The 27,878-nt window shown below is 42.1% G+C and overlaps 1 protein-coding gene across 1 annotated transcript in view; it reads right to left on the bottom strand.

Annotated features, from left to right (window-relative positions):
• Window positions 1–10,021: 10,021 nt before the first annotated feature.
• lrp2b (low density lipoprotein receptor-related protein 2b) overlaps window positions 10,022–27,878 on the bottom strand; it is a 73,849-nt gene continuing 55,992 nt past the window's right edge. Inside the window, exons 57-80 of the mRNA XM_061230442.1 lie at window positions 27,516–27,644; window positions 27,062–27,181; window positions 26,853–26,969; window positions 26,277–26,393; window positions 25,102–25,239; window positions 24,581–24,703; window positions 23,936–24,064; window positions 22,571–22,702; window positions 20,990–21,115; window positions 20,448–20,591; window positions 19,694–19,859; window positions 19,212–19,340; window positions 18,685–18,905; window positions 18,021–18,203; window positions 17,077–17,196; window positions 16,903–16,990; window positions 16,432–16,496; window positions 16,057–16,177; window positions 14,329–14,416; window positions 13,502–13,633; window positions 13,319–13,405; window positions 13,015–13,071; window positions 10,546–10,617; window positions 10,022–10,162 (exon numbers count right to left, since the gene is read on the bottom strand). Of these exons, the coding sequence (XP_061086426.1) occupies window positions 10,022–10,162; window positions 10,546–10,617; window positions 13,015–13,071; window positions 13,319–13,405; window positions 13,502–13,633; window positions 14,329–14,416; window positions 16,057–16,177; window positions 16,432–16,496; window positions 16,903–16,990; window positions 17,077–17,196; window positions 18,021–18,203; window positions 18,685–18,905; window positions 19,212–19,340; window positions 19,694–19,859; window positions 20,448–20,591; window positions 20,990–21,115; window positions 22,571–22,702; window positions 23,936–24,064; window positions 24,581–24,703; window positions 25,102–25,239; window positions 26,277–26,393; window positions 26,853–26,969; window positions 27,062–27,181; window positions 27,516–27,644 (2,945 nt within the window). The remainder of the gene's footprint in view (window positions 10,163–10,545; window positions 10,618–13,014; window positions 13,072–13,318; window positions 13,406–13,501; window positions 13,634–14,328; window positions 14,417–16,056; window positions 16,178–16,431; window positions 16,497–16,902; window positions 16,991–17,076; window positions 17,197–18,020; window positions 18,204–18,684; window positions 18,906–19,211; window positions 19,341–19,693; window positions 19,860–20,447; window positions 20,592–20,989; window positions 21,116–22,570; window positions 22,703–23,935; window positions 24,065–24,580; window positions 24,704–25,101; window positions 25,240–26,276; window positions 26,394–26,852; window positions 26,970–27,061; window positions 27,182–27,515; window positions 27,645–27,878) is intronic.

The following is a 27,878-nucleotide window of genomic DNA, read 5'->3' as shown; positions in this document are numbered from 1 at the left end:
CAAGCTGGGTGTTGGTAAAGAGAACTGTGTTAAGACTTTTGAAAAAGCGTAATCAGTATTGCAAAATGGGTGTAACCAATTTAAAAAAACTGTAATACAATATTCACGGTCACTGGTGTCTGCTTAATGCTTTTTTCTGGACATATAGGCAGTGTAGATTTTACCATCTTCTCAAAATATTTCATATTATAATGTGCAGAATGCAGACACACAACGTGTCAAAACCTGGCGGAGAGGCTATGGCATCCAGATTGTCATACAACTGTAAAGAGCCTTGAACATATGGCTCTTCATTCTTGCATGCATTAAGCCTTGGCACATGTCCTCAAAACTTTAAAGGGACATAATTGAGGATATTGACAAACACAAGGAAGGATTTAAGTATATGTGAGTAGAGTTACAGAGAAAATATCCATAATCTGATTTTTAATTTGCCAACATACTTTATCCTGGGCAGCTTGGATCATGCATTGTTTATATTTTTATCAATTGATACAGCTGGATACTTTCTGAGGCAATTCATGTTAGGCAACTCAAAGATGGAATAACTGAACTCGATAACCTTTGTGCTTGTGGTTACCCGCCCAGTTCTTTAGCCAGTGCTTCACACTGCTGTCTCAGCTGAAAGAATGACTTGGGGTGGCTGAGGTGTGTTACTTTTGTTACGTATTGTCATGAAACGGGTTCTGAAATATGATTAAACATATTCCGTGTGTCCATTCTGCCAGCTCCATGAACTACTTTTAAAACTTTAATTCTCAAAAATCAGACATTAACTAACAGTATGACAGATTATATTTTCTTTAATGGAAACCAAAAAGAGTAAAACTGCCCTCTGTGCCATTTTAGGGAATCATATTATTGAGCATTGACCAAAGTAGCATTATCACTTGCACTTGCAATCTGCTATCATTGACCTAGTTCAGGCAACCACCATGTGCACTGAGTAAAGATATACACACTTTAGAAAAATACAGTAAGGAACCAAATTCTTAAAATGAGGATTACATTTTGTAAATGCAGCAACTGGATAATGTCCTTTATATTCAACTGATACTATTTACAATAACTCAATTTCACAGTAAATTTACAAAACAAAGCAAAACAAAAAAACAGATTCCACCACTCTGGTACAAAAAGAGCAAATTAAATTCTGCTTGTGCTCAAAGTGCCTGTGGAATAGTCTGAAGGTTGAAAAGCAATATTAACACCTCAGAATGGTTCAGTGACTTCTGTGTCAATGGCCACCATCAATCTCCGCCAGATCTTCTCTGTAAAGCAAGGCCTTAGGCGCTGTCTTTGTCCTGATGTTCATAAAACTGTCAACTGGGAGCCAACAGCTCAATCCCAAGGAAACACAAATTCAGTTCCCCCACCCGCATGCTGTCTACCCATTCCCTGTTATACTAGAACTTTAGGTCTTTCTTACTTTCCGGGATGTCCATCTGTTAGGTCTTCCATTGATACCCATAAGACAGTCCATTAGTTGTTTCAGCTCTTTTCGTTTTTTACCTATTTCTTCCAATTTAGAATGTATGATTGTATTTACGAGTCTGTCTCAGTGCATGTACTCTGTCATTCTAGCTCCTGTACAGAAAGACAGGAAAATATACAGGAAAAGGCCAATCTGTGTGAGTGCAACCATGAATCACTATATTTGAAAAAGTAATCTGGGGGATTCAATTCGAAATTTGTGAAACAATTCCCTTTATGCTGCATTTGTTTTCCAGACAAATAAATGCACCCTATACACTCAGTGATCACTTTATTAGGTTGACCTGTACACCAGCTTGTTACTGCAAATATTTAACCAGCCAATCATAATCACACAATGCATAAAACCTCTAAGTGGATAGGCTACAGCAGCAGAAGACTAATAAGTCTAAAAAAATAACTTAAATATATACTGCTCACTGAGTGTATATCACTTCAGGTATGTATAGTGGGCACAGAAATTTAAGCAGAAACTAAAAAACAAAACAGTTATTGACATTACATTGACATAATGTGTAAAGCAGTGTGCCGTATTAATGATTCAATGGAATATACTGTCTTACATTTTTCAAAAAAATTAAATTGGCACCCCTGGTTTAATACTTTGTGTTGGCAAGTATGACAGCCATGAGCCTTTTCCGATCAGGCTAGAGAACACATTTGGAGGGACTTTTGCAGATGACTAAATAAAAAACATTTAAACATGAGAGTAATTGTATTTAAATAAAAGTATTTAGGTTTCCTGAATGTTTGAACATAAAATATAGATCATTATCCAGATTGTTTATTGTATGTAGCCTTCTTTATCCATTTTTATTTAAGAAAGTCAATGAAAAATAACAAGTGGACAGCTGATGAATTTAGCTTTGAAAGAGAAATGTTCTTTGTCAAACTGACTGACAAAACTGCAACATACACAAGTACATCTTTATTGAAGGTTGATTCACAGAGAACTACAGTAAGTCCTTAATTACTAACTTCGAAGACAGTATTTAGATCTGTGGGGGTTCCCATCCACCAATTTCCCATTAGGCAGAGGAAGGAATGCTAATGAGGTCTTGTATGCACTACATTTCTCATGACTACATGCTTCTTTTCAAAGAGAATACTGAACACTGAACTGAACTGAATGCTCGTTGACACCCTTGAAAACACTACAGAGTGACTAACCTCTGTTGATCATCTTAAATGTTCTTACTGATGAACACAACATGAGACAGTAATATGAAATCAAACTGCTGAAATTGTTTTAGAGAAATACCCTGGGTGAAATTCAAAGGAAAGGTACAAATGTAAAGCAGTAAAACAAGACCTTAATGCTTCACTGCTAATGTCAGTTCAACAGTTCAATTTTTTATGAACTGGTCCCTTGGTGAATAATTGGTGAATGCCTGTAAGGGATGAGATGAGCTGCAGACCATTGAAGATTCTGCATTATAATTGTAAAGAGTTTCAAGCTACCATCACCCAGCATTTACATTTAAAGAAACTACTCAAATAGTTTATAAAATAAAGAATGATAACACCACCACCAACAATAATAAAACGATTTACACTGATAGATACAACTGTATGAAGGAGAAAAAAAATATATTTTATTACCATAATGGGTAACAGCAAACGGCAATGCTTGTGAATGGTCGCTGGAAATACAGCCAAATACAGCCATGCCCATTATGTTCTTATTGTGCGGCGGGTTGCTAACCACTTACCCATTAGAAATGTACACTGAATTGTTTTTCATCAAAATGGTAAAGGAATGGTGAAAATGGCATTCATTTCTGCCATGGAAGTCTCTAAAATGCTTACGGACCCGAAGGGCATGATGACTCAACTTTGGAGGCCTATGGGCTGCAAGAGCATAGACTGTAGAAAATACATCAAGTGTCTGTTTTCATGGGCTTGTGAAAACCATTTTGACACTGCAGTTACATTTTTGGGTGCCGCCATGTTGTACAAATTTGAGCCTGTGCAGTTGGGAAATACGGAGCCCTTACATAGGCAGGAAGTATGAGTGTGGTTCTTCCACTGAGCGCATGAGATACAGTGACTCTGCAGTGACTCAAACTGTCCCTGATTCGTCCACAAAGTATCATATTATCCTAAAAACACAATAACTTACAAATCAGCACAATAACAATATCACGCATAGGGCTGTATTGTCCTGTGCATTGCCAATGCCTGTACAAGCAAAATTTGATTCATTCCAGTTTTGCTCAAGTCGAGCCCTGAGCTCACAAGACCGGGTAGCTAGTTAACTCGGAGTGTACTTGATATAACTGCATCTAAGGAAATTGTAAAAGAAAACATACTTTTGAACGATTAGCTAATGTTGGCAGCAATGTGTGAATCACTGCAGTTTGAGGTAGATAGCTATGTAGTTATATACAAAACTAATGTCTTAGCTAGGCAAATAAATATAGGCTACCGGACAGGTGATTGGTTCCCTACTAGATCTTTTCCTTGCAAACTTACAAAACACTGAAAGGAGTAGAGAAAAGTAACATGTGCAGTTACAGGTAGTGGTAGGGTCCACAGTAGGAAAATACATTCTTTAGTAGGCTACGCACTGAATTAACCTTTTTTTGTTGTGTTTTTGTTTCATTTTAAATAATGTAAAAGCATTCAAAACACTACTCAATAGTTTGCTAAAAAAGGAGGGAAAGGAAAAAAACATGTTCTCTTATGATCTTGCGATATCGTTATTAAAATTTATTGTCAAACAAATTATCTCTTTTATCCATTTCAAAAACCTAAATGGAACATTATATTTGGCTAGTTTTAAGTCATTTGTGGCAGGTTTTGAGCAGATTTTGGGCGGGAAATTTGAGAAGGACCTGGCAACCCTGACCCCAGCCCGACTGTTTTTCCCCCAACCACTCAGACCCCTTCACAGCAGTGGCTAATGGGTCAGTTATTACAGAATAAGATAATCTCTCACCAAACCTTGAAGGCTTGAAGGCAAAAACAGACAGAGATCATTTAACAAGCCATGCAGTGGGCTCCAGAATTATTGGCACCCTTAATAAAAATTGAGAAAAAAGGCTGCATATAATAAACAACGTGGATAATGATCTATATTTTATGTCCAAACATATGGGGAAACTATATAATTTAATTTCAATGATGGGAAGCCTGCGGAGCTAGTTAGGGCAGACAACTCGAGAAGCTACCCTCACATGATCCTTACATCTAATGGTACGAAGAGAGCTATGCTCTGATGGCAATTTTATGGGCGAAATTAGATCTTGTGATGCAACCGAGTAGTTTGCTGTTCTGATTTACACCCTGGGATAAAGTATGGAACATGACGGTAGAGAAACGTATCCAGCATGCATTTCCACAGATCAAACTGGCAAAGTGACTGCCTCTTGTTACCGCAAGCAGTTTTGGCTCAAATGTGCAAGCTTTAAGTTGTCTGACTGAAATGATGGGAAGCCTGTGGAGCTAATTCGGGCAGACAACTCGAGAAGCCCCACCCCCTCACATGATCCTTACATTGATCCACCAACTTTACCTGTTCAGGCCTGTGCTCATTTAGCACTGCTGCCTGGCCCCTTCTGCATGCTAAAGCCATAGCACTGCCTGTCACTCCTATAATGCCATTGCTGATATTGCTTGCTATTGCCACATTTGCTGGCTGAATTTGCTCTAATTATCATGCTTATTCCTGAATCATGCCTTTTTCATGATCCCACTACCCCAATATCCACCTGTGAGGTCTGCTTCTCAAAACCCCGGAGGGGGTTTGTAGTCACTCCTGTTTTGGCTGTCTTGTAACAGGGAGTGATGAGAGGCAGAGCCTTGATGTCAAAGTTTGCACTTACATTAAACCTCAATAATTATTTCTTAATTCATTATGAGTTACCTGACTGAAATTTACTCTCATGTTTCAATGTTTTTTATTTAGTAATCAATTTTCTTTCTTAGAACCACAGGTGCCAAAATTATTGGTGCCATAACAATTGTTGTCGATGAAATCAAACAAATTGAAATTGGCAATACAGTTTTAATTTAGTTAATGTCAGCCTAAATAAACTATATGGTGTCATTCCATCACTTCCTGTTTCAAGAGATGATCAGATGAGACCAAAATTGAACGTTTTGGCCATACACACCATCAACATGTTGGGCAGAAAAATGGAATGCATACCACGAGAAGCACATCATACCTACTGTGAAATAGGGCTGTGGGTCATTGATGTTTTCGAGATTTTTTGGTGCCAGTGGTCCAGGACAATGAATTCAACAAAGTATTACGAAATCATGGCAGTACAAAGTACTAGGAGATCTTGGCAGTTGCCTCTGTTAGGGAGCTGAGTCTTGGTCATCGGTAGATTGTCCAGCAGGACAATGACTCCAAGCATATATCAACATCCACAAAGAAATGGTTAAGCAAAAACAATCATGTTCTGCAATAGCCATCTCAGTCTCCAGACTTAAATCCCATGAAAAACCTGTGGTCTGAACTGAAGAGGGGGGTATCCCAAGGATATCAATAATTCTGAAAGGTTCTGCATGGAGGAATGGTCAAATGTCCATCCAAATGTGTTTTCTAACATAAAATTATGGGAAAAAACAAATGGCTGTCATCTTTGCCAGGGGTGTTTGCCCAAAGTATTAAACCAATTACTCTGCCAATACTTGTGGAACCTGCTTTTTGAAAGGTCTGCCTCAGAATATGACTGAGCCTGAGTGTTCACAGAGAAGTTCTTTAAGACAGTTATTGGGCTCAAGTTGCATGTTGTTCAATAGATATTGAATTGTTTCCCTGTTTCCCGCCTAAGGCAGTTCCAATGAATGGATCTGAATGGCAAGGCTGTGAAGCACCCCATCGATCTTTAGCCAGAGGAAGCCAATCCTCTGACAAGGGGGAGAGCTGTACTGGATGCAGCTTGTGGTTAAAATTACTCAGGGAAAAGAATAATCATATTCACTTCATATAATTATTTTGAAACTGAAAAAAGGAAAACCCATATATTACCTATCTGCTTTGAATATGGAATCTGGAGAAATGCCAGAAATTGGAACAAGTGCATAAGTTCCGTGTTGACATAATACCCTCTCCACATATTTTTTATCTACAAATCACTGGCACAATAAAAAGATCTTTGTGAGCAATGTCAGATTGATTGCAACATCAGTTATTTGATTAATTTCAGCAATGGGGGAGAAATTGTATTTTTCTAAGAGTACTTATGCAAGCAGTGAAAAGAGCTGACCTGTTAATGCAAATATTTTCAGGGACATTTTTCAGGCCTGTTCACTAATTTAGCATCATCCTCAAGAGAACTCAATGTTCAAATATAAAAACCAGTATCCCTATAACAGCAGAGGCTAAAAAATAGTTTTTAATATGTCTCCTTTCAAAATACAGCCTTGGGGATAATCTAAGAATTGTAATGATGCATTATTCTGTGGATATCATTAGAAGAGATTTCACATACTCCAGAAGGATTGGATACCCTTAATGTTTAAGAGAGTAAAGAAGCTTTTCTGTCCTGGATGTTTCATTGGATGGTGAAGCTACAGAGTTGTTTCTAGGTCACATGGTTCAGCCTCGATCATTAGTAGTGATGTTGAAGGCTCCAGCTTGCATGCTTCCAGGAAACTCTCCAGGGACCTAATTTATAAAACTTCCCTATGCACAGTTTTGATCCTTAATTCAATAGATTTGATCTTATGTGAAGATGGACGCACAGACTGAAACTAAACTTGAGCAATCAAAATGTTCTTACGTGTATGCAAGCTCCACAGTATGCATACAAACTTTTCCCTGTGGCAGGCTCAACTCATCTGCTGGCTTAGCATAGTGGTTAATCTAGTGCTTAGCACGTCAGTTTTATTCAATAACATATCAGACTATTTGACTGTTTTGTTTCAGATTTGAAATGAAACAATGAATATGAGGACAAAATGCAATTGCAAGGTACTTACTTCCATATTGGGTGAACTGTGTGGAACTTACATCCATTTTTATACATTCTCCCCCCATTTTAGGTAATTAGATAGATGGCCTCAAAGCAGTTTCTGATTAGTTAACTTAGTCAAGTGTATTCAATCGCTTCCTTAGAAAAGTCTCAGGAAGCTTTCAGTATCAAGTCTTGATTCTACGCCTTTGATTGCCTTTGGATTAGCATTTGTCAATATCATAGCCAGTGAAAAAAAACAGTTGAAAAAAACAGTAAGGGACATAGGCTTACGAGAACAAACTGTTTGGAATATTTAGGACATTATTATGAATAAAGAGAGCACTGGTGTATGTTTGGGATCATTGCCTTGCTGTGGGATGAAGCACCGTCCAATGAGTTTGGAGGCATTTGATGCATAAGATGCATATGCACACTTCAGAGTTCATTGTGCTGCTGCTATCAGCAGTTACATTGTCAATGAAGGCAAATGAGCCAGTACCTGTGGCAGCCATACATGCCCAAACTATAACACCCCAACCCCATGCTTCACAGATGAGGGGGTGCTTTGGTTCTTGCCATCACTCTGATACAAATCAAGCTTGGTCTCCTCTGTTCACAAGACCTTTTTCTAGAACTCTGCACTTTTTGGCCATTCTGTTTTTGCGGTTAACTAGTGGTTTGCATCTTAGCGTAGCCTCTGTAGTCGTTTGTGAAGTCTTCTGCAGACAGTAGTCACTGACACATCCACAACTGCCCCCTAAAGAGTGTTCCTGATCATTTGGACAGGTGTTATGGGGTTTTGCATTATTATGGCGAGAATTCTTTGTCCCTCAGCTGCAGAGGTCTTCCTTAGCCTACAATGTCAAAATATTTTTGTAAGCATATTGTTTGGTGTATGTCTCAGACTGTTTTTTTTTCTTTCTTATTTCTCAGCCTCATAATGACTTCCTTGCCATTGGAACAACTGGAATCAAGACTAGGCACTGGAAACGTTCATATACATGCACAGCTGAGAAGCCAACTGTTTATTTACTTTTGGTCCCCTAAAATGGAGGGATTATGTATAAAAAGGGATGTAATCCCAACAAAGATCACCTGATGTGGCTGTATATACCTTCAAATTAAAGGTGACAGTCAATGTGCTGGAGTACAGAGCCAAAAGAACAGAAACTGTACCACTGTTAGATTTGACTTACGGACTGCACTGTATATGCTATGAGACTGGGCTGATTTTTGAGAATGGTAAAGGGGTGAAATTTTAGCAATAGCCAAAATAAATTTTATAAATTTTATAAATTGTTTGTAGGAACATTTTTGTAAACAATCATATGCTCAATTTCGATGAATGAAATTAAGTGTTCATTCATGTAAGCACAGTTTGTGGACTTGAATGTGCCCTATTTCTTTCTTAAATTCAACCTATGGCGTCCCTTTATCTCAGTCTGTTCAGCCGCAAAACTTTTATCAAAATCTTCATGATACTCAAAAAAAAACCTAATAAACAACTTGAAGCAAAACAATAATAATAATTTGATTTACATATTTATTATAATAATTATAATGATAATATTGCAGCACAATTTGAGGCAATAAAGAGATTTACATTCAGCTACACATATTTTTTGAATTGCCTGTGGCCAAAAAATGTTTAAATATCAGCATTAAGATCATATTAACTTGCTTCAGTAAAAATAGATATTCCTTAATTGATATCAGCACTGTACTTAATTAAAATATGATAACCTCACAACACAAATTCATACACATAAAATAATCTATAATAGTATATTCCTCGATTAATATACATACTTTTCACAAAAACTGTCAACACATTTTTTTTCCCTCCCACACCTCCTTTCTACTACATGGCTTCTCTGTCTGTATCTAATCTGCCAAGAACCTGGTAAATAGACAGACCTTCAAGAGGTTAAAATGACAACATCTCATTAAAAAACATCCGCATTCGCACAATTTGACGTAAAATGGTTTAATGCAATTTTGTGGATGTGGGAGGTATAGTTAAACAGTCAATTCAGCCACACAATGGGGACATCAATGTTGATTCAAAATGTGAGGGTCAAGTCAGAAGATATTTGAAGGTGGCATGCAAGCTGTGGGAGTTTTCATATAGCGTCACATTTTTGGCTCTTGTCGCTTCAACAAGTGATCAGATGGTAGATTCTCCCATACTGCCTGGGATTGTGGGATCCTATGAAGAAAGAATGAGGACAATTACAACAATGAATGCAAACGGGCCCAGCAAACATAAATCCACGGCAGATAAAATGTGACAAAGCGCGCTGGTATGGGACATCTGGACGGCAAGATGTGGTCCTTGATTTACGGTGGGCCGTTTTTTGTCTTTAATCCGAATTCACGGTTCCCTCCTTCTCATTGTAAACAAAGGCTCGCCGGCTTCCTCTGGTTGTGAGCGGCCCTGGAGAAAGGGGCCGAGTGAATCTCAAGAGGTCGTAAAGGAGCGAAGGCCGCGACCGGAGAAGCAGATGGGGACAGATGGCCGGCTGCCGACACGTTGCAGCGTAGCGTTTGTGCGTTGTGTGCAACACCATTTCACCAGCCAGTCGGGCGCTTTGGCCCGGGGCTTCGTCGCACCTTCAAGGAGACGTCAAGGTCTGGCCGCATTCCCTACTGAGGGTTATCCCCTTGTCGCATCTGCGCTCCCAGACGCAGATCAAGGCCCTGCAGTAGGACCATTCATCACCGGAGCCAGCGCTCCATCGTCTCTCTCTCCCTGCCTGTTAAAAACCACACGCACCGGGACTCGCGGCCAGGGAGGGAGGCTGTGCGAGAGGAGCCGGCCGACTACAGCTGTCGTCTGCCCCTCCCCGCCCTTCTCTGCTGGAAAAAACAGCTCAAGCTACGTTTTGAAGGTAGCTGGTTGACCAGTTCAGACCAGCTCCATACTCAACATGGTTTGACCAGCCCGAGCTATGTTTTGAAACAGCTGGTAGCTGGTAATTTCAAGATGGTTATAGCTGGATTTTTACGCCACCGCTCAGGGAACTATATTGTTGAGTTTACAGTGCTTCAAAAGACCTGCCTGCGCATGGTCCTCTCTGAGGCACGTTGGCGGTGATGCAAGAGCTTATGGCGAGCTTGAATCAAATGTTTCACTCACCTCATATGCTGGGTATATGAACATTCCATCAGCTTCCGTAGTTTGGGCAAGATTCTCCTGCTGGTTCTGCCCCTAAAAGTATTATTTCTTTGTATAACCAGGTTCATGCAATACATACAATTGTTTGTTTGCATTTTTGAGGGTATTTTACCACAATATGTATGTAATAAACATTAATTTATTAAAATACTGTATATATAATGTGTATACATACTGTATATATACAGTATATGGATTTCACAGTATTTTAATAGGTAGATGTATAAATACCTCTGATAATTGGATATACCATAAGAAGTACATTTTGAGGAAATTCAATATTGCAATACAGTTCCATTATGAAACCCTCTGCACACAGCATACTACCCTTCAGCAGAACACGCTACCTTCCTGTTTGACATCTACATAGATATAGACCATGACCATAGACCATCAGGAAAGATCCACACTTTGTTTTTAGTTAGGATGAAGCTAAAAGCATATTGCCTACATTGGTGAAATGCTATTGTAGAGTTATAGGGCTCTATTTTCTGGCCAGCAGATGGTGTGTTGCGAGCCGTCAGCCTGGTGATCATGGATTTTGATGTGCCTGAGCCACCTGGGGACTCACCATATGCCAAGATTGTCAAGATCGAGCAGCGCACTGCAATTTCAGCCTGCGATTTACACCCTCGCCGCCCACCTGCTCAGACCACGTCTGCGGCAGAAGTTGCAGCCCTGCATATGGCGGGTTGCCAATTTCGAGCAATGCGAGCAATGCGAACATAGCCTATTCAAAAATGGTTTTCATGGATCATATGCTGCCCAGTTTGACTTTGATATGAATCCCCCATGAAAAACGCATACTTTGTATATAATGTTCATTATCTTTTTAATAGTCTTAATTCCCACTCTTATTTGCAGAACTGCTTTAATTCAAATAAATTCACAGGTCTGGTATGCCGAAGGAAATTGCAGATGAAAATAAAAGTTTGCAAAGGGTTACAAAGCCATTTGTAAGGCTCTGGGACTCCACAAAACCACTGTAATATCTCAAAATGGAGAGTAAGGGCACAGTGACAACTCATCCAAGAAGTCATCCCAGAAGAACATCCTGCAGGACTCACTAGCCTCAGCTAATGTCAGTGTGAGACTGGGCAAAGAAGGGATTTTAGAGAGAATAGCAACCACTGCTAACCAAGAGAAACATCAATGCTCATCTCACAATTGCAAAAAACCACATCTTGATGATCCCCAAGCCTTTTTGTTCTATGGACAGATCAAGATAGTCAAAGGTGGAACCTTGAAAGATACGGGTCCCATTATGTCTGGCCTAAAGAAAATACAGCATTTCCCAGTAAGAAGTTGACAAAATAATAGAAAAAGTCAAACAGGGTGATGATAGTGTGATGGTGTGGGGTTTTGCTGCCTCAGGACCTGAACAACTTGCCATTATTGAAGGAATGATCTGCACCAAACAATTCTTACGGAGCCCCATGAGGTGGAGCTGAGGCATAATTAGGTTATGTAGCGAGATAATGATCCAAAACACAAAAGCAAGTTCACATCCAATTGACTGAAAATAATAAATGTTACATTTGGAGTGGTCTAGTCAAAGTCCTGACTTGAATCCAATAGAGATGTTGTGGCCGAACCTGAAGAGAGCAGTACATGCTCAAAACCCTACCTATTTTTCTTTATTAAAGCAAAAGAGTAGGTTAAAATTCTAAAGGATTGATATTATAGAACAATAGGAAGTATTTGGCTGCAATTGTTGCTGCTAAAGGTAGTCAAACCAGTTATTACATTTAAAAAGGGCAGTTAATAAAAGGGGGTTTCATAAAGTTTTTAATTAAATTAATTAAACATTAATTTACAAAAATGTGTTTTGTGTTCACCCTCATTCCCTTTGTCTAATATACATTTTTTAAATCTAAAACCATTCAGTGTGACAAAAATGTAATAGAGGAAATCAGGAATGGGGCAAATACACGCCACTGCATATACAACTTCCATTGGTATATGTTACGAAGCCCTCAGCTGGGAAATCTACTGATCAATAGATCGTATAGTGTTCTGGCCAAACCGTAATGTACCTGACTAGACTCCATTAGGGAGAGATTTATAATAAAACACAGTGGCATTTTGCAAGATGCAGTGAGCCAAAGCTTTTGTTTATTGTATTTCATTTCTTAACAAATAGGGAGAGGGAGATGTACATTGATTAGAATAATAATTCAATTAGCTCCACTGAGTAGAAAACACTTCAAATGATAACCCTGCAGCACTACACAAGATTAATGTTGGGTTTCATTATGAGGTTGTGGTTAATGTTCTAGAGTATCGCATTTTGACTTTCATAACGGTAATCATTCCCTGCATACTGTGAGAAACTTCCAGTGGAATATTAAGTTTCATAATCACTGAGAATCCCCAAAGGCAAATCAGGCAGTGGAATACTTTATCTTCTTATCTGCTTGTCACGGTTACCTCAGTAGCAGCAGTGCCAGTTTCATTGTCTTCGTAAGCAGGATTCTCAAAGGTCTCCTGGGAGCACAGTGGAAATAAAATTACAAACACTGAGCCACGCAGAACCTTAGCATAGGTGGCGGAGCTAGCCATGGACGATGCCTTAGTAATGCCATCAGACATGGCCACCTCAGCGGGCTCTACAGCGTAAGCCGGATTTCCAAAGTTGTCCTTGAATTAAATTCCAAGGAATTAAGAGTCAACATGCTAGTGTAATACAAACCGGGCGCATTATAAAACAGCAGGTCTTTTCATTGATGGTTACCTTTTCAGTCGTCCTGGGTTTAGTAGTGCCATTTGGTACAGGGGCCAGCCTGATCTCAGCAGCATAAGCCGGGTTCTCGAAGTTCTCCTGGAACCACAAACCCATTAGCGTGTTGATGTCGGCTCTAGGTCACGTACCATACATTCAGTGCGGAAGAGTCTTCTGTGTTCTGTGGAAGGTTACCTTGCCAGCAGCGCTGATGGCGGTCACCTGCGTAGTGATGCTGAGTGGGGCGGCCCGGCCACTGCGGTCAGCCGCGTAGGCTGGGTTCTCAAAGCTCTCCTTCAGCATGTCTGCTTCCACGCCCTCATTCAGCTGCAGGGCACGCAAAGGAGAGGAGTATATTACAGCAACGAGACGCATGGGGACCCCTGCTGTCATTTCTCAACACCCACTATGCCCAGTGCCTACGGGATCTTTATATCCCCTCCTGCCTTTATTTCACTTTTCTTTCAGTTTTAGAGCAAAGGGGTGATCTCATCCATCTAAAATAAATCCTATGCACAACAGTGCAACAAGAAAATGAATATCAGAAACAGCAGGACAACAAAAAGCAACATTAAAAACAACAAGATAAAACTGATAGCAAAGATTTTTACATGCATATAGCCAATATATGACTATATAATAACAATAACTCATCAAAAAGGAGGTCCTGATGACAAGTATAGGGAGCCTAAAACAGGCAGTCTTAATGCATACACTCCAATTCACAGAAAATGCAGCAACAGCTGTTCCACATGTGCCACTACAGCAGCTTCATACAGTACAACCAACGTTACATGCAGTCCCTTAATCAGTTCTTGGAAATACAGTCTGCATTGTTACCTGCCTCAGACATTGCCTGCTAGCAAAGCATTCAAAGCATTGAACTAGTTTTGCAAGTTCTTAATCATACACATTAAGGACCTATAGACATTTCATGCATTTACTGAGCTTATTTGAGATTTCTTTCTGAGAAAAAAACATTAATAAGAAGTTGGCTTCTGTAAAAACAGGAAGGAACTGACTTTCTCCAGGCTCGGGCTGTGGATATTCACTTGTACACCGGGCGGAAAGTGCCGGTCCTGCTGCTCATCAGTCTCGCTCTTCCAAGTCCTGAACATGACAGATGAAACAAAGAGAGCAGCCGTGAGATCCCCCCCATCCACCAGATGGTACTGGAGTTAAGCACTGCGTTATCAGGAAATATGGTGCGGCAGCCTCGCAAAGAGGGGTGTTCTGGGAACAAGCGTTCAAACAGGATGGCAGGGATATGAAATTAAATGACTGAAATGACTTATAAGCATAACCAAGGAAACAGGCCTGCCGATGCGATTCGCCTTTAGCAAGGGTCTTTAGGACTGAAGAATCATCACATCAAGAATCCACATTATTTTAGAAGTAACCTCTGCGATATGATCTTCCAGGAACGTTCTGCTTTCATTGTAATTGGGAAATTGCAACACTATCCTTCAGCCAGAGAGGCAGTCAGTGGATGTAATAGAGACTGCACTTGAAATCTTGTCCAGAGATTGAATTCGCATGTGAATTTAATTTAAATGGTGGGTATAAACTTTCAAAGCACCAGGAGTGTACAGGAATTTTTCATCTGAGTTGCCAGGGTAACTTGCAAAGCAGAAATGCTTGTTTTCTATATCACAAAAAATAGAATAATATGAACAATGAATACAACTACTATGGACAACAATAGTAACAAAATAATAAGAGAAATTATAACATGGAGTATTTACTTTATGTTTTCATATAAGTCCAGCTATTGTACTAAAAAGGGATAGCAAAAAATTTAATAAATAACAATGTAATCATGATTATAATGAGCCATAATTATAATGTGATCTATATAAAAGCATTAGGATAAATTTGCATTCTTATTTCCAATTTGAATAAGCATTCATCTGCAGAGGATAAATCGCATGAACTCACCTTTAATTTGAGGCTATTTAAATCCATAGCAGATGATCGATGAAGGAATGACATCCCTTTTTATACGTAGTCCCCCCATTTTAGGGACAGTTGGTTTCTCAACTGTTTTCGATTTATCAGGTGTATTCAAGCACTTGCTCAGTGCAAAGCGAAGAAAGCTTTGAATATCTATTCTTGATTCTAGGTATCTGTCAACATGAGGAACAAATTGTACCAATGAAAGTCAAGGAAGCCATTATGAGTCTTAGTAATAAGAAAAAAACAGGCCAAACAACAGTGCTCTCGTTCTTCATAATGATGCTCCAAACCTTTTATTTTGGTAAGCCTATTGTTTGTCCTATGCATTGGACAATTTTTTTCAATTTCTCAAACTCATAATGGCTTCCTTGACTGTCAATGGCACAGCTGCGGACCTCATGTTGACAAAAGGCAATCAAAAGCCTATAATTAAGACTAGACACTGAAAGCTTTCTTATACCTGCACTAAGAAAGCGACTGAATACACCTGACTAATCAAAAACATAAATTGGGGGGTCTATGTATATAAAAAGGCAGGTCTTACATAGATTGCCCAGTACGGATGTAAAAACCCTCAAAATAAAGGTGATAGTCTGAACATTAACCTCATAACCATCGTTTATGAGGTTGTAAAATGAGTTTGAGTGTTTCTGACGAACTAAGCCAAAGATTACAGACACACTAAAACATCCACAGCGGCTTCAGAAAGTATTCAGACCCCTTCACTTTTAGCCCACTTCATCGTGTTGTAGATTTAATTTTTAAATGGGTTTTGGCCTCACTGGCCCACTTACCTGAAGGTGGGGATGTGGACATTACCAAGAGCCTCCAGGATCTTGGTCTTCCTCCGTACGGCCAAGAAGAGACCACCGATGAGCAGCAGGAGAAACAGGGATACTCCGACGGCAATGCCCACTGCAGGAAGGGTCAGTTAGTGTGTGTCTGTGTGTGGGTGTCTCCCTCTTTGGCACATGTCCACTGTCTGAACCGGTCAACCAGCTACCAGCTGTTCCAAAATCTAGCTTGAGCAGTTTGTTTCAGCAGGGTACCAAAAGACAACTGGACTTCTCATCACCGAAGACAACAGGGCTTCTAAAAGATCAAACTCACGGATCTCTTTTGATCGCTAAATGCCCAAAGCAATGGTCACAGGGACAGCAGCCACACACCTGAGGCAGTCAGAGCTGTGTAGTCGTTCGTCTGACAGAACTCTCCACTCCAGTTAGGTGGACACCTGCAGTACCACGAAAGACATCAGAGATAAACATACTACCTCCTTCGTTCTCCTGAAAAAGCCCAGTTTGACACTAAATAACCTGGGCAGATGGAGTAAAATGGTAAATGGCAGGCATTTATATAGTGCCTTTATCCAAAGCGCTGTACAATTGATGCTTCTCCATTCACCCATTCATACACACACTCACACACCAACGGCGATTGGCTGCCATGCAAGGCCCCGACCAGCTCGTCAGGAGCATTTGGGGGTTAGGTGTCTTGCTCAGGGACATTTCGACACAGCCCGGGCGGGGGATCGAACCGGCAACCCTCCGACTGCCAGATGACTGCTCTTACTGCCTGAGCCATGTCGCTCCCATGTTAGTATGTTAGTGCGTTTGTAGTTTCCGTACAAATACACTCACCTGCACAGAGACAGGTTATCATCAAAGTAGCAAGTTCCACCATTCTGGCATTTACACGGAGGAGGCATCGGGGGTGGGGGCTCAAAGCCTGCCAGGACAGGGAGAGGAAAGTAAGATTAATATCCCACCGAACATTCACACCCGACCTGAAGCGGAACTGGATTGAAACGGCACCTGTGTCGCAGTCGGTGCTGCTGCCCGAAACGAAGCCGGTCCCCTCTGGACAGGCGCACGTGTATCCTCCAGGCCTCAGCAGGCACAGATGGCTGCAGGTACCCTTGCAGGGGTTCTTCACTGTGAAGATAAAGCACGCCGGTCCACTACACCGTACAATATATTCCACAACAATGTATAATGAAGGTATGCATGTTGTCATGATGTCCTTCACGATGGCTATGACAATACAATGGTGTGAACAAAATGGTAAATGGTTGGAATGTATATTGCGCCTTTATCCAAAGCGCTGTACAGTTGATGCTTCCCATTCACCCATTCATACAGACACTCACACACCAACGCCAAGTGGCTGCCATGCAAGGCACCAACATATTACTACATATTGAGAAACAACATAATTGCCATTGACAAATGTATGTTGATGTCTACTTTACTATATCCATCCATCCATCCATCCATCCATTATCTGAACCCGCTTATCCCAAACAGGGTCGCAGGGGGCTGGAGCCTATCCCAGCATACATTGGGCGAAAGGCAGGAATACACCCTGGACAGGTCGCCAGTCCATCGCAGGGCACACACACCATTCACTCACACACTCATACCTACGGGCAATTTAGACTCTCCAATCAGCCTAACCTGCATGTCTTTGGACTGTGGGAGGAAACCGGAGTACCCGGAGGAAACCCACGCAGACACGGGGAGAACATGCAAACTCCGCACAGAGAGGCCCCGGCCGACGGGGATTCGAACCCAGGACCTCCTTGCTGTGAGGCGGCAGTGCTACCCACTGCACCATCCGTGCCGCCTACTTTACTATATACTTCAAGACATTTTTTGCCAAGATTTCCCCCTAATTTCGATATACAAAAGTATATAATAGTCCATCAATTTGGGAGAATAGAGAATAGACAATCAGACAAGAAGAATATGTGTCTCACTTGCTATTGAGTTGTATCTCTGCTGCTGGTAGATGCTGATTTGTGTGAGCCATGGACCAGCGGTCAGCAACTTGGTCTTCGGACCTTTTCCAAACTTATCCTGCCGGAACAATTCCCCTTTTTCCTGGGTGCTCCAGTAAACGTGATCCTCAAAGACACTCACACTGAAAGGGTTCCTTACATCTAGAAGGCAAGAGGAACACCCAGGAATGACATTTCAGAACAGAGAAACGTACAAATACATGATGATGAGAACAGGTCATTCAGGCTATCCAATGTACTGTTCAATTCATCTCAAACCATGTCATTTGAGCTGAATGAGTGATTTTTTTTTTTTAAACAAACAGGAAATAGAAACTAATAAAACATTTAAATGAACAATTCCGAAAGTTTTTTGCCTGATATCTATAGAACAAAGAACTATTCCATTTATATCTATTTATTAAATTATTTGTTCACTTGCGAGTAGTTATATGTAGTTTTTTGTGCTTATGTTTAGTTTTGTGTGTGTGGGGATTATGCTACCATTCAATGTTTTCTTCATGTTTTAGTTTACATATTTTAACAGAGGAAATGTACTCCGTCATAGTGGGTCACATGGCCGATGGTGTGAATGCGGAAAATAGTCTCTCAGGAGCTGAATCTGTCTTCCTCCAGAACTCACCAATATACACTGCAGTATGGCGATCTTCGCCGGATGGTAGGATTGATTCAATGCGGTTCTCCTTGGCATCTGACCAGTAGATGCGGTCATTATTGGCGTAGTCAATGGCTAGGCCTGTGGGCCAACCCAAGCTACTTCCCACCAGGATTTTCCTCTCCCTACCATCCATCCAGGAGCACTCGATCTTGGGCACATCACCTCGATCAGTCCAGTACAGCATCCTGAGAGGCAGAAAGAGACACAGGAAGGATAGGATGTGAGACAAAAACACAGCACTAACAACTGAGCTTGGGAATGCTTTTTCATCACTGACCATTGCTAACAACGTGGCCTACATTCAATTACAGCATATTCTCAAATATAAAGTGTGGACTACCCTTTGACTGATATTATTTTCCTTTAAAAGGAACACACACACACACACACACACACTGCAAACATACAATATCGTCACAAAAGTGCTCATCCTCCTCATCCTACTGCATCAACACTGATACCCGTCTCGTGAACCGATCTCAGACTCTTACCCTAGTCGGGGATTGACAGCGACTGCGGAGGGCTGGCCGACGTCTGTCTTGACAAGGTGCTTCCTGTAACGCCCATCCAGCATTGCCACCTCCAGCCGCCTCACTACCGAGTCTGCCCAGTACAGATTCCTTTAGGCCAGTAACAGAGATGAAATGTTAGTCTGTGCAACACATTGGAAAGGCACTCTACAGCCAATACAGAGCAACAGAAAATGCGCCTTAGATTCATGCAATTACCAAAGAAAATGAATGACTAAGAAAAAAAAAAAAAAACTTTTAAACCGAAGGAACAGGAACCGTTAAGTCAATCTGTGATGAACCTAAGACTTTGGAGGACTCTTCTCAACAGTAATTCTCTTGTAATTCAGTGAAAGATGTGCAGTTTAGCCATTTTGCCTTTATATCAGTGCAGGGTGATGTCCTTGACATGGAAAGAGGGGGAAAAGAGACTAGCTTCACTGAACATAGGCCCGCTGTCCCACCTGCCGACCCAGTCCACTGCTATGCCATCAGGCTTGACGATGTATTTGATGCCGAGGTCGACAGCTGCCCCAATGTTGTTGCTGTGGTCATCCACTGCGGGTAGGTAGACTCTTTTGATGGCTCCTGGCTGGGGGCTGTTTCCCTCCTCTGTGAAATACACCATGCCTGGGAGAGACAAGGACAGGAGTGCTAAGTGCTGTTACTCTCCCCAACATTTATTGTGTCATAAAATGGCTATGGTGTACTGTTTATGGACTACTAAAGCATGTTCAGTGATAAAACTCAGCTGAAAAAGTGCTTGCATGTAAAGCAACAATATATAGGCTGTGTGTGCAATGGTGAGAAGCACAGGGATTGTGCAGACATGGCTCTTGAACCCCTGTGGATATCAGTTTAACCACATGGGTTACCGTTTGTACCATATGATAGTTAATCACCGATAGGACAGGCACTATCACATATTCCTTGTTAAAGATAATTAAAACTAAATCAAAACGATTCTACAAAGTCACGAAGGGTTTAAACTGGAATTATGTGACAAGCAAACCTAGGGATTAATGGTGGTTTCAGGCCACTTGGAGTTTCCATGGCAACAAAACGATTGCTTTCAGAAACCCCACTTGTGTTCAACATGCTGGCAGCATAATGTGATAATGTAGATCTTTTTTTTTAAAATGAGCCGTGCCGTTTACTGCGCTAACCATAGCAGAACAGGACTGACACAAAAATAACAGTTACAAAGGCGGCCCTTACTGAATCCAGTGTTATTGTGGTCCCAGTCGTAGTCCAGTGCCACAATGCGTTCCTGTTCCTGGAGGAAGTTATGATACTCCTCCGTTTGCAGGTTAAACCTCCTGATTCGAACATTCTCTGGGAGCAGCACGAGAGGCCCAGAGCCTGGGACACACACACACATGCACATATTAATGTACATAAATGTATAAATGTACATCTGTGTGTACAGATACGTTCACAGGCGCATATGCAAAAGGCACACACACATGAAATAAAAATTTTCAAAAGCAAACGAAACAAGAATGGTTACCAGTTCACAGCAAAGATTGTTTAAATAATTTACCGCATGAGACAACAGCACAGAGCCAGAGTTCGTACTAAGTCATTCAATGGGCCATGAACGACAGTAATGGAGATTAAAGACATTGACATTTTACAGCTCCAATAGAAACCCATAAGAGGCCTGCTGACAATAACAGCTTAAGCTAGGTTTTGAAATGGCTGGTAACTGGTCGACCAGTTCAGACGTAGCTGGATTTTGCAGTAGGGCGAGCACTCACCGTATGCCTCACACTCATTGTTGTCGCCCACTTTTCGGTACCCGGGGGCGCAGTCGCACTGGTACCCGCCCTTGGTGTTCTTGCACAGCTGTGGGCAGGTATCGTATGCCTCACACTCATTAATGTCTGAAAAGGACAGAGGGAATAGGTCTCAGCCGGGTGCTTGAACCATGGAAAGATGTTTATTTACGCAAACTGTGTCATAGCTGATGTCTTCTAGTGAGCAGCAGAAGATTTCATGTGTTTGGGTGCCCAAGGGCTGTGCACAGACAGAGTAAATGTTGTCTGCCTGAGCCCCTTCCAGCCATCTCCTCTAATTCATTTCCAAAGCTGTGAGCATTGCCTCGGGGGCGAACAGAAGCTCTATGAATCATGGATCCACTGGCAAGGTCCTTTAATAGAAAATGATCCAGTGGGTTCCAACGGCTTGCAAGCATTAATAATAATTATCACTGTAATAGTCTGTGTGTGTATGTGTGTGTGTGTGTGTGTGTGTTTCTGCATGCATATTGTGTGCATATACAGTGGGCTCCAGAGTTATTGGCACCCCCGACTGGCAATGCACAAAGAATACTTCAAAAAAGAGACAATATGATTATTGAGATAAACTCTAAATGCAGAACATTTTACAAATACTGGTTTTTATTAATGTTTCAATGGAACCAACAAAAATCAAACATTAATTTAATAAAAAATGGATTTCACCAAAATCAATTTTACATAATTATTGCCACGCCTGGTTTAGAACTTCATGCATCCACCTCTTTTCCTGTAATGCTTTACAAGATTAAGGAACAAACTTCGGAGGGATTTTGGACCATTCCTCTATGCGGATCCTTGTAAGATCCTTCACATTCTTGCATTTGCACTTATTAACTACCCTCTTCAGTTCTGCCAACAGGTTTTTGATTGGATTGAGGTCCTGTACCTGAGATGGCCATGGCAGAACATTGATTTTGTTGTCACGGAAGCAATTTCTGTGTGGACGTTGAGATATGCTTTGAGTCATTGCTGAACTGAAGAGGGTAGTTGATGATTTTGGTTGGTTCCATTGAAACATTAATAAAGTGCAGTATTTTTCACATGTTCAGCATTTCAGCATCAAGTTCTCAATCATAATATTGTTAACTTTTAAAGTATTTGTTTTTGCCTTGCCAGTCAGGAGTGCCAATAATACTGGAGCCCACTCTATGTGTGTGTAAGGATGGTAGGTCTGTTGAATCCAAGGCCCTTCCGAGCTGTACTGCATAGCAGGATACACAGTTTGCTCATCAAACTAAAGGTCAAATGCCCCCTGCCAAAGGAGCTAATCTCGTTTTCATTCTCCAGGGGGTGATGTCTCCATTTGTATCAGACAGTCACATGCTCACTCGCATCTCTGAACGCCGCTGTTAGGCATCAGCTACATTAGCGTTATCTGAGTCATTAGCGGTGCTCTAAAGGGCCTACGTCTGCTATGGGTTTCGAACCGCAGTCTCCCCTTGCCGTACTGCACAGAAATGCGATAACGTCACCTTGCTAAAAAATCTCCCCTCTGTTTTCGCAAATCTGTGAATGTGTGTGCGTGTGTCCATGCATTACCACTGCAGGAGAAGGTACTGTCTGGGTCAACGGAGTAGCCGGGCCGACAGGAGCAGATGAAGCCTGTTCCGTTCAGGTTGGTGCAGTCCTGCTCACAGAGCTTCTCCTCACAAGTCCGGTCGTGTCCAAAATCTGTGTCAAATTACAGCACGTTTATTTCCTCAAAATTCCTCATACGACCGTATTCCTACAGGATCAGCTGAGGTGAGTTCAAAAGGGAATACTACTTTCCTGAAACAGTGCCTCGCTGTGATTCAGTGAGTGCTAAAGTGCTTTAGCCACCACGCCACGCTGACGCCATAATCTATACATCAGAAGAAGCCATTTGGCCATGTTCTTAATACAAAATCTTGAGAAGATTTATGAGGTATGCATTAGGGGAGGATTCATGAAACCACCCCTACTTCCAGAGATGTGACTGTAATTTATGTAGAAAAGCAGACCGGAGAACCTGTGCATATTGCGGACATAATTAATCAAATTAGTCTCTGAATCTGTGTTTCCACCCGCAGGATTGCTGTTGGTTCTCTATCACAGCGTCTTGCACACAACTTTGTAGCCTATTTTCATTAGAGAATAGCACTTAACACATGTGTGTGTGCGCATGTGTGAATGTGTGTGTGTGTGTGTGTGTGCGTGTGTGTGTTTGTGTGTGTGTGGGTGTGTGTGTTTGTGTGGTTGTGTGTGTGTGAGTGTGTGTGTGTATGCGTGTGTGCGTGTGTATGTGTGTGTGTGTGTCTCAGTGTGTGTGTGTGTGTTTGTGTGTCTGAGTGTGTGTGTGTGTGTGTTTGTGTATGTGTGTGAGTGTGTGTGTATGCGTGTGTGTGTGTATGTATGTCTGTGTGTCTGAGTGTGTGTGTGTGTATGTGAGTGTGAGTGTGTGTGTGTGTGTGTGTATGTGTGAGTGTGTGTCTGAGTGTGTGTGTGTGTGTGTGTATGTGTGAGTGTGTGTCTGAGTGTGTCTGTGTGTGTGTGTGAGTGTGAGTGTGTGTATGTGTGAGTGTGTGTGTGTGAGTGTGAGTGTGAGTGTGTGTGTGTGTGTGTGTGTTTGTGTATGTGTGTGAGTGTGTGTGTATGCGTGTGTGTGTGTATGTATGTCTGTGTGTCTGAGTGTGTGTGTGTGTGTGTGTGTGTGAGTGTGAGTGTGTGTGTATGTGTGTGTGTGTATGTGTGAGTGTGTGTCTGAGTGTGTGTGTGTGTGTGTATGTGTGAGTGTGTGTGTATGTGTGAGTGTGTGTCTGAGTGTGTGTGTGTGTGTGTATGTGTGAGTGTGTGTCTGAGTGTGTGTGCGTGTGTGTGTGTGTGAGTGTGAGTGTGTGTGTGTGTGTGTGTGTGTGTGTGTGTATGTGTGAGTGTGTGACTCACTGCAGCCCATCTCGTCGCTGAGGTCTCCACAGTTGTTGTTGTGGTCACAGACGTACTGCAGGGCCACACAGAGCCCGTTGGTGCATTTGAACTGCTCGGGTGTACAGGGGGCCAGGGTGGGCTCTCGGCCTGCCAGGGAAAAGATACATAGCCAGGAAATCATCAGAACATACTGCATAGACATAGCCTTCCTAGTTTCATGCTTTTCGTCCCCTTCACCATGTAATGCTCTCAATGTAAGCCTGAAACAAAAACAGCCCTATTATGCCCTTCAGTTGGAACATTTTGGATTGATTGGTTCTAAACCTAATCTTGACACAATGCACCTGAGGACTTCCTGTGCCTCCAGTGACATTTAGCAAAAAGGACAAAAAAGAGAAATAACAATGAAACGCCATTCTATTATCTATTACAGTAGCCTCAATTCCATCTAACAATAATGCATTTGAACTTTTAGTCGTTAACTGAAGAAATTTCCTTTCATATTAAATATGTTTATTTCTGACATCTTTGTCGTCAATATTAGCGCTTATTGAACTCATAATACTTGGCAAAAAAATCAATGAAACGCTGCTTGAGCACTAGGCATTTTTATAAACTTGAGAGAAGGTCTGTGTGCGACCGAGCAGCTGAAGAGGCCCTTACAAACGTCCTCTGTCTCATCGCTTCCATCCCCGCAGTCGTCCTTCTGGTTGCACAGCAGGCCGGAGTAGATGCAGTAGCCGTTGGCACAGCGGAATCGGTGGGGCATCTCACAGGTGATGTTCCCTGGTGAAGACAGCATAAAACACACCGGCACACGCTCAATAAGGCTGGCGCCAGACGGTATTTTTCTATAGCTTCATCTTCAACTCAGGTCCTTTTTGGAAAAGAGGTTCCAATCTCAACAGGGTCTTCCTTTTTAAAATTAAGGTAAAAAAAAACAAAACAGAAACTCAATTCAATCACAAAAAGCCTCAATTCACTTCAACTTGCACAATTATTTCTCCTTAATGTAGGAGGTAGGTATTTAATTTGTAAATTTAGGCTATCTCCAGTCATCTGTCCTTGAGGCTCAATTAACTTTGGTGATCATCCAGGGCTGCTCCAGTAATGTAGGGAACTGGAAGGGCTTGTGTGAGGTGTAGTCTAGGTTTGGGTGAGGTCATCCCCCCTCAGGGTCTTACAGCAGAGGCTGAGGTCCTCATCTGAGCGGTCGCCGCAGTCGTTGAAGCCATCGCACACCGAGCTCCGAGACACACACAGCCGGTTCTTGCACTCAAACTGGTTGGGTGGGCACCATCTTCCTCCGGGATAACGGGTGGCTGTGGACGAGGAACAGCACAGGAGAGGTTGCGGTGATTCTTCTGTGTTTCTGTACGGCAGGGAAGCTGGATGTTTGCTAAAACAATTCTATTTAACGCCTCCCTCACCGTGACACGCTGTAAGTATTTAAAAGAGACAGTGGCCTTCAGCCTTGTCGTTCGATAGCATCGACAGCCTTTCCTTCCAAAGCTCTCCTCCTTCAATTCACATTTACTCTCATTATTTCTTCAAACACCTGTTGCCTGTGAGTGATTCGTGTTCAACCACATGAGTAAATTACAACTTCCAAAGTAAAACTTGGTGATTGCCGAAAGGGCCAATGACTGATCACGCCCTTCTGTCAGGCTTCGCTACCGGTGCAAAAATAAATCCCATCTGGCTTTCATAATTGATCATTTTTGTCACTTCCTTTCATGTGACACTGGCTTCACAATTAATTTGTCTGTGTGACCTTTGTGATCAGCTAAAGAATTACATGCATACACTCACAGATACACAGTGCAGTCCGTAAATATTTGGACAGTGGTACAAATCCTGTTCTTTTGGCTCTATACTCTATACTATATTCTGTGCACACTGGATTTGAAATGTAGCAATGGATAATGAGGTTAAAATGCACCTTTAATTTGAGGTATCCACTGTTCAAGTACTTACAGACTGCGCTGTACATGTATACAAGATACATGCTGGGCAGGCTTGTACACTCACACACACACACACACACACACACACAAACACGTCTTGTATTTAGCATTGTCTGCTGATTGCACTGCCCACTAGAGAGGGCCAGCCACAATAACCACAGTAATTATCAGCATTGACTGGCAGCCAAGTAATTAAGGGTAGGTAATAGGAAGGTGGACTGTGGATGTGATAGAGGGCATCCCACCTTCCAACAACTGATGCAGTTCACTAAGAATCTGTCACAACACAACGGGGACATTAGAGCAGGTGCGACCTGAGACCTTGAACACCACTTTAGCCACTATAGCCCATCAGAAACACAGCCATCAGCACAGCATGGGAGCGTCCTTACGACATGAGCTCTCATCAGAGAGGTCCAGACAGTCACCACGCCCGTCACACTTCAGAGAGGCAGGGATACAGTGTCCAGAAGTGCACTGGAAGGACCCTGGGCGACACGTGTACAGCTCTGTGTGCAAGGAGAGGAGGAAAATACAGACAAAGTCAGCGGTTGGGAAGGACAGCCATGTCTGTTTCTAAAATAATAAAGCTGTTATTCCTAATAATTTAATTGGTGAACTCACTTACTGTACATTATTCACTACTTATTTTAGTTGCATTTATTGAAAGACCATTCTTCTGTTCTTAAAGGTAGCATTTCATAGTGCTCTGATCGACAAGTGAATCGCTAACAAGGTTGTCCACCCCTGGTCTATTGTAGGTACTGTATGTAGCAATTATTTTCCTTAACATTTCTAATAACACAATGTAACTGAAGCTATGCCACTCCAAACATGAGTACAAAACAGGCATAATGAATAAGGTTAATAAATGAAATAAATGTGCATTGTTTAATAGGCAGGGGCAGGGGTGTACATTAGAGGAACGAGTAACTTGAAGATGTGAAAAACCGGTGCAGGTCGCTCACCACAATCCCGTTCGTCGGAATTGTCCCCGCAGTCGTTGTTATGGTCACACACCCAGGCACCAGGAATGCACTGCTGGTTGTCACAGCGATATTCACTCTCAGAGCAGGGCCTTGGCTCTGTGTTTCAGAGACGCCAACAAACTGCATTATAGCAGACTCGCCACCGCGCACCTCTGCGTCAAGTTCTGCGGAACATTCTGGAAACTCACCGCAGTCCCTCTCGTCCGAGCCGTCTCCGCAGTCATTGTTGCCGTCGCAGCGCCAGCGCGCGGGCACGCAGCGGTCATTATCGCAGCGGAAGTCCCCGAGGGGGTCGCAGGTCACGTTCTCTGAACCCAGAAAGGAGTGTTCATCATTAACATAATTTCCTATGATAATGTGGAAAGCGTGCGAATCGAGCGACCTGCTCAGCCGATAATCGGATAGCGTAGCTCCATTACATTACATTACATTACATTATTGGCATTTGGCAGACGCTCTAATCCAGAACGACGTACAGTTGATTAGACTAAGCAGGAGACAATCTTCCCCCCTGGAGCAATGCAATTAAGGGCCTTGCTCAAGGGCCCAACGGCTGTGCGGATCTTATTGTGGCTACACCGGGATTAGAACCACCGACCTTGCGGGTCCCAGTCTCTCCTGTCTGTGACGCTCGACACTCACCGCAGCCCGCCTCGTCGCTGTTGTCCAGGCAGTCGTTGGCGCCGTCGCAGACAGCCCACTGAGGGATGCAGCGGTAGTTTGTCTTACAGGAGAACTCGGTGTGTTCGTCACACGTATGGTCGGGGCCCACTAATGAGAGACGGACAGACACGGGAAAAGACAAGGGAGAGACAATTTTCAGAAGATAAAAAATGAGGGAAAGAGAATAACAGAATAGGAGAAAGGAGATCACAGGGAGAGTGTGGTAGTCGAGAGAAAAAGAGAATGTAGGCGTTAATCAGCGCTAGCCATCTCTGCTGCGCTGTCACAGTGTCACTGGTGCCTCTGAACTCCCAGCAGGTATCTCTGTACAGGCTTCCATCA

The sequence above is a fragment of the Conger conger genome, chromosome 2 (genome assembly GCF_963514075.1).
Source record: "Conger conger chromosome 2, fConCon1.1, whole genome shotgun sequence".
In the NCBI taxonomy this organism is placed as follows: domain Eukaryota; kingdom Metazoa; phylum Chordata; class Actinopteri; order Anguilliformes; family Congridae; genus Conger; species Conger conger.
Note: the sequence above shows the minus strand (reverse complement) of the source record. Positions and strands in the feature narration are given on the sequence as shown.